This window comes from Formica exsecta, unplaced genomic scaffold (assembly GCF_003651465.1).
Source record: "Formica exsecta isolate Colony F162 unplaced genomic scaffold, ASM365146v1 scaffold421, whole genome shotgun sequence".
NCBI classification, from domain to species: Eukaryota; Metazoa; Arthropoda; class Insecta; order Hymenoptera; family Formicidae; genus Formica; species Formica exsecta.
In genome coordinates this window covers 878031-891185 of record NW_021851451.1, presented here as the reverse complement: position 1 = coordinate 891185, position 13155 = coordinate 878031, and the positions used below count along the sequence as shown (strand labels likewise).

At 40.9% G+C, this 13155-nt stretch overlaps 1 protein-coding gene across 26 annotated transcripts in view; it reads right to left on the bottom strand.

Annotated features, from left to right (window-relative positions):
- The window catches only part of LOC115240201 (broad-complex core protein), a 70891-nt gene that overhangs the window by 31748 nt on the left and 25988 nt on the right, over positions 1-13155 (bottom strand). For 17 of the 26 annotated variants that reach the window (XM_029815192.1, XM_029815197.1, XM_029815190.1 and 14 more), the window contains one exon: positions 2260-3413. The exons of 8 other annotated variants lie outside the window; for them this stretch is intronic. In XM_029815192.1, the coding sequence (XP_029671052.1) occupies positions 2707-3413 (707 nt within the window). In that variant the 3' untranslated portion in view covers positions 2260-2706. Of the gene's footprint in view, positions 1-2259; positions 3414-10758; positions 10870-13155 lie in introns of those variants that run through there. One more of the 26 variants, XM_029815217.1, reaches the window with a different exon arrangement.

Sequence of the window (13155 nt, the reverse complement as noted above, 5' to 3'; positions counted from 1 at the left end):
ATAATATTAATAATATTTTTCTCTAGACTTTGTTATAAAGTAATATACTAATCAAAGAGAAATAATAATTCCCGTTCATTTTCGTAGAAGCAACATAAAAAATGTTGAAACATCAATTACATAAAAAATGCTGATTCACGATATAAGAAGTGCTGATAATTTCATATACAGTCAATATTGCGTAATTTCAGCGACATTGTCAGAGAGATGCAGAACGATGTAGAATAGTCGGTATTATTATGTAAGATCACTTTTTATACGTGCCTCTTTTGCGTTATCTAATATTATTGCAATAATTCTATTCGATAGCGCATTCTAAAGGAATGATTATTAATTACACTTAATATAATGTAATATAAACGAAATGATCAAATTCAAATTCTTCAAACACGTACCGACAAAGCATCATATCGATCGAATACGATGACAATGGTAATAATTACGACGCTCCATTTCGAAAGATTAGGCACTTTTAATTCCAAAATTCGTGCAGCAATCTTCTTTTTCTCTCTCTCTCTTTCTTTCTGTCTCTGTCTCTCCCCCCTCCCTCTCTCTCTCTTTCTCCCAAAACACGTCTCATGACGTTTACTTCTTTTGGACGCAATTAGAATAACACAGTGCAAGCAGTTCCAAGATTTCACAGCGAACAATCGTGAGCGATGAAGTTAGTGTTTCATGACTACCAGATATATCCATGTCGATATGCATATTATTTACAGCAAAATAGAGCGTAGTATCTTATATATATGTATATATATATGTACATGTGTACGCGCACGTGAATATGCGCGAGAATGTAGAGATATGTGCGAGCTGCGTACACAGATGCGATATCTGTTTCTAATGAGGTGATGCGATGAAGCGTAATGTTCTCTATATTTCATGATTGATGGTATTTTCGCGTAGCCTTGAAGGCGAGAAAGAGCCGCCAACACAGAAGTTCTTTCTTCTCGCGCGATATTTAGGCCGTGAGATAGCGCTCGCTCATTAGAAACAACACAATTTCACTTTTTTTAATCATCTCCCTTATTCCTCGCCGTTAAATCGACGATATATATACCGCGTGTTTTTTGTACGCCACGTTATAACAGTAGGTAATGCGCGGTCTCTCGAGTTTTCTTTTTCTTCTTAAATACGCAATTAAAATCTCACGAGTACACAGGAACAATGGCATTTGTCTACATCGAAACGAGTGCAATAAACGCTTGCGTAACGCGAATCTTCGCGAAATATAACGTTACGTAATCTTCTCTTCGTAATCTATCGAACTAACATCGTACGATAAAATGTCACGGGGTGCAATGTCAAATAACATCTGTGTGATTAGTAATTAATACGGTTTATTAAATGGTTATCATTTTTAACAGAGTCTTCAATCTCACGATATCGAGTAACATTTCTAAGTAAAAGCAAAATTGTTCTCTTTTTTTCAATCATGCGAGGTTTACGAATAGCAAAAAAAAAAATCCCGTATTTCATTGGGCATATGTCAAATAAAAATAAAATATTAATTCGTGTTTCGAATACAAATTCGAATAACGTGACGAAAGAAACAAAACAGATAGAAATCAAATTAAAGATTGAGCTTAGCGTAATTTTCATCAGTTCAGATTTCGATATTATAAACGCAAAATGTAATATCGTATCTGATTACGCGGTATTTTTATTACAACGAATAAACCTAGAGGTTGTATTTGCGTGTCCAAAATATTGAAATTTGAATTCTACGAAATTACGCACGTGCTTCAATGTCCCGTCTAAAAAAAAAGAAGAAAAAAAAAAAAAATACGTTCTATCAAATCTCGACAACTATACTATAACTATGGTATATTATATCGTATTCGCGAAATGACTGACGGCTTATAAATGGCGCCGAGGAATTAACACCGATGATTTCTTTGGTCTCGACCGAGGTAATCTCTCGTCGGAGGGGAAATGAACGACTAGTAATAAATCTCGCTGCACACAATACTGTTGAGATATAATTACAATACATCAGTGGTATAGAGAGAGAGTGTAAACTATAACACACTAATTAGTAGAACACATTTATACGACGCGATTGTATCCGATCGAAAAGCGGTAGACTGTAAAATTCCCTCCCCCTCCCCCTATCCCTCCGAGGGCGGCATACGCACATTTTGCGTTATGTTATAATTTTAGTCGTCATGTTCGTTTTCTGATACGATACAGAGACTCGTTTTAGATCAGTAACGCCATTCGCACCGTCTTCAGTCTCCCGTCTAAAAAAAAAAAAAAAAAAAAAAAAAAATACGTTCTATCAAATCTCGACAACTATACTATAACTATGGTATATTATATCGTATTCGCGAAATGACTGACGGCTTATAAATGGCGCCGAGGAATTAACACCGATGATTTCTTTGGTCTCGACCGAGGTAATCTCTCGTCGGAGGGGAAATGAACGACTAGTAATAAATCTCGCTGCACACAATACTGTTGAGATATAATTACAATACATCAGTGGTATAGAGAGAGAGTGTAAACTATAACACACTAATTAGTAGAACACATTTATACGACGCGATTGTATCCGATCGAAAAGCGGTAGACTGTAAAATTCCCTCCCCCTCCCCCTATCCCTCCGAGGGCGGCATACGCACATTTTGCGTTATGTTATAATTTTAGTCGTCATGTTCGTTTTCTGATACGATACAGAGACTCGTTTTAGATCAGTAACGCCATTCAATATGTGACTTCGCATTTAGCCTCGTGCTCTTTACGATCCTTTCTAGCGTGATACTGGCTCTTGTGACTAACCAGACTGTTTCTCGATTTGTAGCTCCTGCCACACTGATCGCAGGATAGAGACTGCGGCACGTAGAAGTGCGTGTCGGCCAAATGCCTTTGTAGAGACCAGGCGCGAGAGAAGGTCTTCTGGCATAAGTTACAATAGGTGCGGTTCGAGTATTGAGCCTGTTGTTCCTTGGGCGCGACGACGCGCGACGCTTGATCCTCGTGCTTGTTTTGCAAGGAACCGTTTCGCGGTCGTAGCCATCGTGACTCCGCGTCACTATTCGAGGATCTTCCGGATGTCTGCTGTTGTTGCTGTTGCTTCTCTCGATGACAGTCGCGATCTCGATTGTCGTGCGCCGCCGAATCGAGATCCTCATGATCCTCGATCGTGTGACCCGACAGGAGGCAGGACTCGAGCTCGTCCATCCTCGGCGACACGGGCTCCGATTTCAGCACGATCTCCATCTGATCTTTAATGTTGTCTAAGAGATCGATTATCGGCAGCTCTTGCTGCTGCTGTTCCTGCGACGGTTGCATCGCCGTCTCGCCGCACCGATCTGCGCTCGTATCGCTTTGGTTCGATTGCTGTATTTGCCGTTGGTACTCGATGTTGATAGCGGACTGCCAACCCCCGTCCTCCTCGGCGACCTCCCGGTCTGCAACCAAAGAGGAGGGGGCTGAGTCCAACCGGATTCACGAGACATCATTTAGAGCACCATAACGAGCAACTTTCGGTACGAAAACGAACATTTATTCTCTCTCTCTCTCTCTCTCTTTCTTTCTCGCACACATACACACTCTTTATCTCTCTGTCTATTATATATGTATATAATTACGGCTTTTGGAATTAATTTTCGACTAAAATGGACTCGGACGCTTTCATTAAAATGGATAATGTATTTTTAATGTAAAGTCGAAAAACAGACGAGAGCGACGTTTTGTCATAAATGATAATTGCGAGACGATGAGAGTTGATAAATTTGGATCACGATCAATTTGAGAAAGATTCGTTTTATTCCCGAAAAATTATTAAGAAATAGACTGCGTCTATTTATGTAATATATAACATGAAAGAGTACGATTGTGTAATATCAAACATAATTTTATACTTACAATATCTAATAAGAAAAAAAAATTTATTAAGATTGCTATATTAAAATCTACAGTTTCGTTCTCGGCAACAAAATCATAGAGTCAAAATACTAGACAAGTACAAGCTGACTGGTACAATAGCAATGCAGGTAATGCATTGAATTGATTTGCGTGGCGGCTTTTACTCGACATTTATTTTAACATCCGTGATTTTTTGCCATAGATAGTTCTCAGGTGTGTTATGGTAACTTTGATTAAATCTTTTCCCTGCTTTTTTTTTTCCCATACATTATTCTAGTAAAAATCTAGGAGAGAGGCATTTAAACTCAAGGTTGGATAATCGGCGGCCCGGTTTTTTTTAAATCTATCGAGAACCGATGCATCGGCAAACTTGACACCACATAAGTAACACATCCGTTGAACGACAGGACGCCAACGATCGTCGTCAACAGGAGAGCACGGCGGTATTCACGACGCTTCTTTGCGGGATTTTACCCAGCCGGTTACCCGTGGCAACGCTACCCCACGTCGGTCCTCCGTTTCACCCTTCCTCCCCCTTCGTGTTTCGTACCCCTCATAATCCTGCCGGGCGCGAGCGCGCGCGCGCGCGCCTCCCGGACCCCCGCATTCTCCCCGAAGCGTTCCCCCTCGCGATACAACCGAGAAGAAGAAGATATATACGTAGGATGTGTATTATTCTTAATAACCCCTGTATGCCGTTATGCTGTATTATGACTGATGTTGACTCTAAGCGCGGGGAGAGAGCCGGCTACGATCGATAGGTCGTTTCGCTTCAGGTAAAAAGCGAATCGAGACGGAAAATTCGACGCGTTTGAGAATTTTAAATCAACTACGCTATGCGAATATCGAATATCTTGGCTAGTTTTTTTTTTTTTTTATCTAATCTAACGATGGGGCATTAACGGTTGCCTCCAATACGATCGGATAGTGATAATTGGTGAAGTTTAATCCAGACATAATTTCGAACACAATTATAGTTGTTGCAATTTATATTATCGTAATTAAATAATCGCGTTATTTTTTTCCAAACGTAGCCATAGTCTCGGAAATAATTATATAACTATTAGTAAAAATTATATAATTATTTATTTTTTATTAGTACGATAATGTGATAATTTTAAATTCGTTACTTCATTTTCAACCAGATGAGCGATATTAGCAACGATTCTTGATGCCAAGGGCATCGTAATCCGCGATATGTATAAATTTAAAGATTGCATCGCGTTTGTGACGTACATAGAATATTTTTTTCTCCGTCTTCTTGCATACAGAGAGTGTAGTTTTAAAATATAGCCGTGTTTCGAGATAGACAGCTTGTGAAACGCGCGTACAAAAATCATCACGAAAGAAGAAATAACCCGTTCTTGGACTCGTCGTCGCAATATTCGTACCCCCAGTGACGGGGTGTTGCCGCAATAGGCAAGCATTATGTCGGATAGACAAGCGAATCTTTTTCTTTTTTCCTACACTCGCTCAAGAAACGAGGACGTCGAGGATGTCTGCGGGACTATGTGTGCACGGCGGGCGCGTTTTATTCTCTCTTCCCCAAAAAAACCCGTTCGGACAAACGGAGAGAACATGTTTTACGATGCGCGAGAGACATCTCTCACAAAGCGACTCGGAGTTTTCTCATGTAGATTGTGCATCGCTATTCTTAGCGAGGAGGCATTCGTCGACTCCTCTAACAGGCGCAAACACACAACCCGCGATATAAGCCAGTTGCATTTCTTGCCGGCGCTCTTTGCCTCGCGTTAATCTACATATAGATTATTCGACAGGCGAAACTTGGAGAAATATATTGAAGCGATTTAAGGTGCGTTCGGTTATGTAAATGTCTCGTCAAGTTCCATCATTTCGGTAATAATATGCGCGCACGATCGTGCAAAGCGTACGCGAGAGGTCAATCGGGATAAGTAGCGATACCGGAATTTTTTTCAACGATAAACGCAACAATATGTGTTTATAAAATCATTAATATATATATATTCATTTTAATATATATATTTATATATATTTTTTTATTAGTACGACAATGAATCGCGTCGTCAAATGATATTACATTGCAGGCTTTTTATATTCTCGATTATTTTCAATTCGATTTGTTACTTTGTCTTCGACTATAGATGAGCGATATTAGTGACGATTCTCAAGGCTATCATAATCCGCGATGTGTATAAATTTAAAGATTGCACCGCGCTTGTATATATTTCCAATATGTGTGTATATCCTCGCAAAAATCTCAGATAAAGGAACACGTATCCAAATAGATAATCGCCGATAACATCAAGGAAAGTCTGAATAAATAATCTATATATTAGTGATAGTAATCGCGTGCTGGAATCGTCATTTTTTTATGATCACAAAATATCTGCATTATACCACCGACTAATAGCGTGACATCGCTCTTTCGTATCGCGATTATTGATGATCGATACGTCTTCCTAATCGACATATTTACGAGGAAAAGAGGGAAACGCTTGTTTGGCAGATTTGTTGGAAAGATCACGGGCGACGAACGACATACAAGAGTGAAAGTGCAATCGTCGTGGCCTCTGCACCTCTCCGTCCCCCTTCTTTGTCCCCCTCCCCACTCGCCTTGGCATTTCTCTAACTGTTCGTCTGCCGAATCCTGCTTGTCTCTCTCTCTCTCTCTCTCTCTCTCTCTCTCTCCCCCCTCGCTTGTCTTGTCTTCCGCCTCCGCACTTAATACACCGATATCCGTACCGTTGCGCAGCTTTTGAGGTCACCTCAAGTTCATCATCGATAATAGCGCAGGCGAAAACAAGCAGCTAGACCTGGGCGTCCCCGATAAGTACGTACTACAGATAAAAAATTCCGTCGGATTTGGTTCGGAGAGCGAACTTTCATTTGGCCTTGGCGGGCGCCGCGCGTCCATTCGAGAATACGTACCGTTAATACCGACAGAGGTTCCCTAATCTAGGCTTGCGCATAATCACATGGATTAAAAAACTCGTGAATATACCGCGAACGATTCGATTCGATTTGACGAGGGATGAGGGATTTTTCTTCTTGATGAACGCGCAGTATCGTATAAAAGACACGATTCTCTTCGGATGATTTAAATAGAGATTCATGCATGTTTTTAATGATTTAAATATCCTTTGCGAGTAAATTTGTCGAAATTTAGAAGAATGTTTCAAACTCCGAGTACTGGGATATAAATATTCTAAGAGATTTAATATGCAGGCGACAAATCGATTATCCGATAATCGAGCAAAATCATACGATCGGGCAAATTGAAAATTGAGTTTAAAACATAATGTAAAAATTCTTTCAAATAGCAATGCTATTTTTAAGTATGAGGTATCGATGATATCGAAACAATATTAATTCTGCATAATCACGAGCTATGCGTTAGCTTATAAATCATTTGGACCAAGTTGCATAGAATATCAATCTTGATGTATATCGTACGTAAGAAATGTTTCTATCACATATTTCGCGTTAAAAAAGATCATCGGTCGTTTTTTTTTTCCAAACGTGACACACGTGTTACGTGTAACAGGATGAATGAACGGCGGGAATTTATGGGCGGTTGCAAAAAAATGAGAGTCACTGCATCAACACAATCGTAGCTACCGAGGCAGCAACGAAACGATGGAGGATGGCGGGATGGTAAAGGGGGGAAGATAATATAAAGAGGGGCGAAATATAGAAAGAGAGAAGAGATGCTCCTGGTATCGAGTAAACAAACCTATACGAGTGAAATTCATATCATTTCGGCACAGAACTTACAAAATTTAGCATACCATTTATTCGCGGTTTCGATAGATGGCGACATCCGGGTTAGCGTTGCGGACTTTCAGGCATTATGCAACCAAAATTTCTCAGCATCGGTAGCGCGAGTTTAAAAAGCGAACGCGCGATACGCACATGCGAGCGATCGCGATCGAAAGGAAAAAAAAAAGAGAAAGAAAAATTAGATCGAGACGTTTATATCCGATATATATTTAGAATTTAGCGAAACACTTGCATCCGAGTCGCGAATTTCTAGAGTTTAGAATCTGTTAGAGACAAAATTAGACGAAGCTAATGACAGATTGTCCGATAAGCGAATTTTGATAGACGCATTTTAAATTCAGCCTCTGTCGTTAAAATCGAAATTTTTCATTCTCGTATAGTAATTTTCGCTCTCTTAATTCCACGAATTCAAGACGTAACCCAAGAAATAAAGCGTAGCTCCGAAGAAAGCCACGGCGGTTCACCTTGTAGATCGATACATGCCTATTCATTATACATCGCTTAGAGAGCTGACATATCGAAAAAAACAAACCGCGCGTAAAGTTCGGAGTATCTCTTCAGTTTCTCGTTGACAAGAAACGTCGACTATCTATGGACAAAAAAAGTTGCGCAAAAAATACTTTCTCTCTCTCCTCTCTCTCTCTCTCTCTCTATATATATATATATAATATGGTGTTAAAAAGCGATAGAAGACATATTTGATTAGTACCGGTGCATCGAGACTTTTGCCACGCCTCCTGATATACAAGCGCAGAAGGAAGATAAACCGCGCTCGAATTCAACCTCGCAATCGATATTTTTATGCCGCGCTAAGCTCCGCGACAGATTACCACCTATCTGCCTCTCTACGAAAGTGTTGCAGCCGAAAAAAAAGAAGGAAAATAATCGGAGCACTCGGCCGTTCTCTCCGATACGCGCGGCCACGATGCGCCTCGCTTTAAGCGCATCTTGGAGGAATAAATTGAGCGGACGAGAATACGCGGTCACGAGAGAAAATCAGGCAAAAGAATGTACGCAGATTTGATGTCCCCGCCCCGTCCTCTCCTCCCTTCCTCCCCTCTTTCCGCACTTTTATAGCTGGCTTTTTAGTCGCGTTCCTTGAACGGTGCTATTTTGGAACTTAATATATTTTACTTTTTACACTCTCTCTAAACACATGCGAATTCATGCTAAACTCAAGATTCTCTCGTGCATAAAATACACCGCCGCTTAGCATTTCAAAATATCGCCTCTCGCGAAATAGAATTTTTCTCGAGAAGTTTAGATATATACAAAAGTAAATTTAAAAAAAAAAAAAAGATAGGAGAACATTTTATGCCATTATCCCGTGATTTACTTAGAAGAACTAAACGATAAATCCGAGATGTCGAGACAATTAATGCTATTAATAAAATATAATTAAAAAAAAATATGTTAATTCAACATCAAGTTAATAAAATAATTATTACTAGTTTCATACTTGCAGCAAAACGAAACAAAGAAATCTTCAGTATGATTCAGAACCGATTATAAAGTTATATAAGAGATTATATCGAAAATATTTACGCGACGAAGCACGCGATTAATTAATGAAAGGTACTTGCGGGATTAACTCCCTCCCCTCCTAAAGAAATATTTTCATGTCTGATCCTCTCGAATACGTTTCGCGGATATTTTCGATTTAGCAGTAGATATTGATCGAGTGCACGATAGGAGGAATCAAAAGAAAAAGACACATTCACCGTAAATGTCGCGTTTAATTTTTGAAACAATGCCAAGATGATGATTATAATTTGCTTCGATGTTACGTTCCGTTTAATATCTATTCGAATAAAACCATATACAAGTTGAATATTTCATAAAAATTAACGTCAATGTAAAATTCTAAGATATCTCAAATGAAATTACACAACATACGCGTGCACATTTTACAAATGCAGCTCATATTTCGCGTACCTCTGTACGCCATCCGTACATACTGAAAGACTTGTTAATATTCCCAAGACCTTTCCGCGTGTAAATGTAATGAACCTTTTTTAAACTTTCGTAAAAAAAGAGAGATGTATACTCGACAAGATCCAACATTCACGCAAGGCTATTCCCTGTCGATGAGTAAACGCATTGCATAAATCAGACTGGCCAATAGGGAACGCAAGTAGCACGTGGTATGTCGCAAGATATTCTTCTCTCCGAAACTAGCTAAAAAGAGAGAAAGAGAGAGAGAGAGAAGGAAAAAGAATTATATCATTCTCTCGCGAGCGTCGAAGAGCGATTGACGACACGGGACGACACGACTCGTCGTCGCCGACGTATATACCCGGCGAGATATAATTTAATGTATCTAATGATTCGCGGAGAGAGTGAGTGGCAGGAACATGAGTGGCATACCAAGGTCGTCGTATTTTTAGTTAGGCCAATGTTTAGTTGGCCACGTTCGTTCGTCGGAGATAGAGAGACCTTGAATTTCGCGGATAACATCTGCAGCCTTATCGACGCGGTTCCCGAATTCTCGCCCTCTCTCCCTCCCTTCCGCTTTGCCCATCATTTCCCCCCCCCCCACTTCCCGGTGCGTATCGAAACTTTCGTAAAAAAAGAGAGATGTATACTCGACAAGATCCAACATTCACGCAAGGCTATTCCCTGTCGATGAGTAAACGCATTGCATAAATCAGACTGGCCAATAGGGAACGCAAGTAGCACGTGGTATGTCGCAAGATATTCTTCTCTCCGAAACTAGCTAAAAAGAGAGAAAGAGAGAGAGAGAAGGAAAAAGAATTATATCATTCTCTCGAGCGTCGAAGAGCGATTGACGACACGGGACGACACGACTCGTCGTCGCCGACGTATATACCCGGCGAGATATAATTTAATGTATCTAATGATTCGCGGAGAGAGTGAGTGGCAGGAACATGAGTGGCATACCAAGGTCGTCGTATTTTTAGTTAGGCCAATGTTTAGTTGGCCACGTTCGTTCGTCGGAGATAGAGAGACCTTGAATTTCGCGGATAACATCTGCAGCCTTATCGACGCGGTTCCCGAATTCTCGCCCTCTCTCCCTCCCTTCCGCTGCCCATCCTTTCCCCCCCCCCCCCACTTCCCGGTGCGTATCGTCGCGAGATAAACTTTTTCAGTACTAACCTAGTATAAACCAGCCGTTCAAATATTAATCGACAATGCGAGGCCGCACCTGAGTTTGCACAACCGACCGAACGGCTGATTGTGCGGCGCATTTGTCAAACTTTTCTTCCCCAAGGATACCTAGCGAAAAAAAAAAAAAATGTGTATATATATATATATATATATATATGCGTGCGCGATGCGAAAAATGCGTCAGCCTGTCACGGTGCAAGTCGCGGCCGATGATGACGACGTCAACTCGTTCTTACCGCCGCCGCCGCCGCCGTCGTCGTCGCCGCGCCAGCTGAGGCGCGAAAACGCACACATGATCGGTCCGGATATTTTTTTTTCGATCCTTCCCTCCTCTCTCTCTCCCGCGACACACGCGTGAACGCACATACATACGCGCGCGCGCAAACACCGCCAAAATCCGCTTGTGGAAGGTCACGTACGCTCAAGTACGCCATTCCTCGTTCCCGTAAGTAATTATTCGTCATTATCTTTAACGCGGAGAGGACGACTTCACGTATCACACCTTGAGCCATATAATCGCGACGTTACGCCGACGTAAGCAGCTAGCTTTGTCTCCGAAAGAGTCGATAGCATATTTTATTGCGCGACGATTCTCTATTACAGCTTCGTTATCGATGTGTACTCTTGATTCTCGTCTATGTCTCTTAATCGTGGCGATTAAAAATCGTACGGCAAATATCGCGATTTAAGATGATACTTTTTTTTCGTATTTCTTTTTTTCCACTTTTGGTTTAAACAACTGTTAGTTTCATTATTAATATACATATATACATATACGCATAGTTTTTTTTATAGATATAGAGAAAAATAATTGATCTATCACATCCTCTTTTACAATTATACATACGTATGTGCGCGTATGAAAGATTCGCGAGTTGTACGATGAAATTTCGAGCGTCTTATCGAATCGCGATTGTATTGTGCATCTTTTTTATTCTCTCCATCATACCTGCTCATAGCGAGACATCACGACGGCGTTATATCGGCGATATCATCGCCGCGATATTGATTCTATTGCAAAACGTTAACACACGGGGGGAGGGGGGGACAACGGTACACCGATACTCAACGTTCAGTCGAGCGATACAAGCACGGCAACGATCGATTATCGGGGAAATCGGCATATTTATAAGGTATATCGACGAGATACTTAAAGCATCGGCGCTCTGATCGTTGATGCTCTCGATCTAGGAGAAGATGCGAAAACACGCGTATATGGCATGGCTCGTCGTAGCCGCGACGTCGTTAACCCCTTTTTAAGACCGGATGCAGCCCTTACGTACGTGTCGCACAAACACGCGGGGGTAACGATCTTCGCGACGAATATTGCAGTGATGTAAACTCGTGCAACTCAATCGATTAATTGCACTTCTTCCGCGCCAATTGTGATCGTCGTGTCGATATATATGAATTAATAACGGGTGGTTCTCGATAAATTTCGAGCGTCTTATCGAATCGCGATTGTATTGTGCATCTTTTTTATTCTCTCCATCATACCTGCTCATAGCGAGACATCACGACGGCGTTATATCGGCGATATCATCGCCGCGATATTGATTCTATTGCAAAACGTTAACACACGGGGGGAGGGGGGGACAACGGTACACCGATACTCAACGTTCAGTCGAGCGATACAAGCACGGCAACGATCGATTATCGGGGAAATCGGCATATTTATAAGGTATATCGACGAGATACTTAAAGCATCGGCGCTCTGATCGTTGATGCTCTCGATCTAGGAGAAGATGCGAAAACACGCGTATATGGCATGGCTCGTCGTAGCCGCGACGTCGTTAACCCCTTTTTAAGACCGGATGTGCAGCCCTTACGTACGTGTCGCACAAACTCGTGCAACTCAATCGATTAATCGCACTTCTTCCGCGCCAATTGTGATCGTCGTGTCGATATATATGAATTAATAACGGGTGGTTCTCGATGTTCGAGCGAATGTATCTGCTGCGGCCGGCGTACAACTTTTTTTTCGCGTGATAAAATCGTCATTACAACCGAAAGCGTCGCTCTGCCCATGTAACTGCGCTTCGTTCAACAGTCCCGATTACATTTTATGGATATGATAAAATATCTCGGAAAGAAATTGCTTCAAGTAAATTATTCGATTCTTATAGATGCAAGGTGCGTGACTTTTTTGAATATCTCATCCAGTTTAAAATTGCTTTCTAAAGTAAATTTTCTTTTTTGATAAAAGTACATTTTATTATATAAATACTTGGCGTCGCGACGCTGCCGCGTCGCTTGATATGTATGTATATATATTTGTGTATAATATATCTCAAAGTATAATGTAATTTTCTGGAAAATGGAACTTGCATGTATTTAAAAAATGCCTTCGCGTAAAGAGTTACAAAGTCATAATAAATATATTTAATATATTTA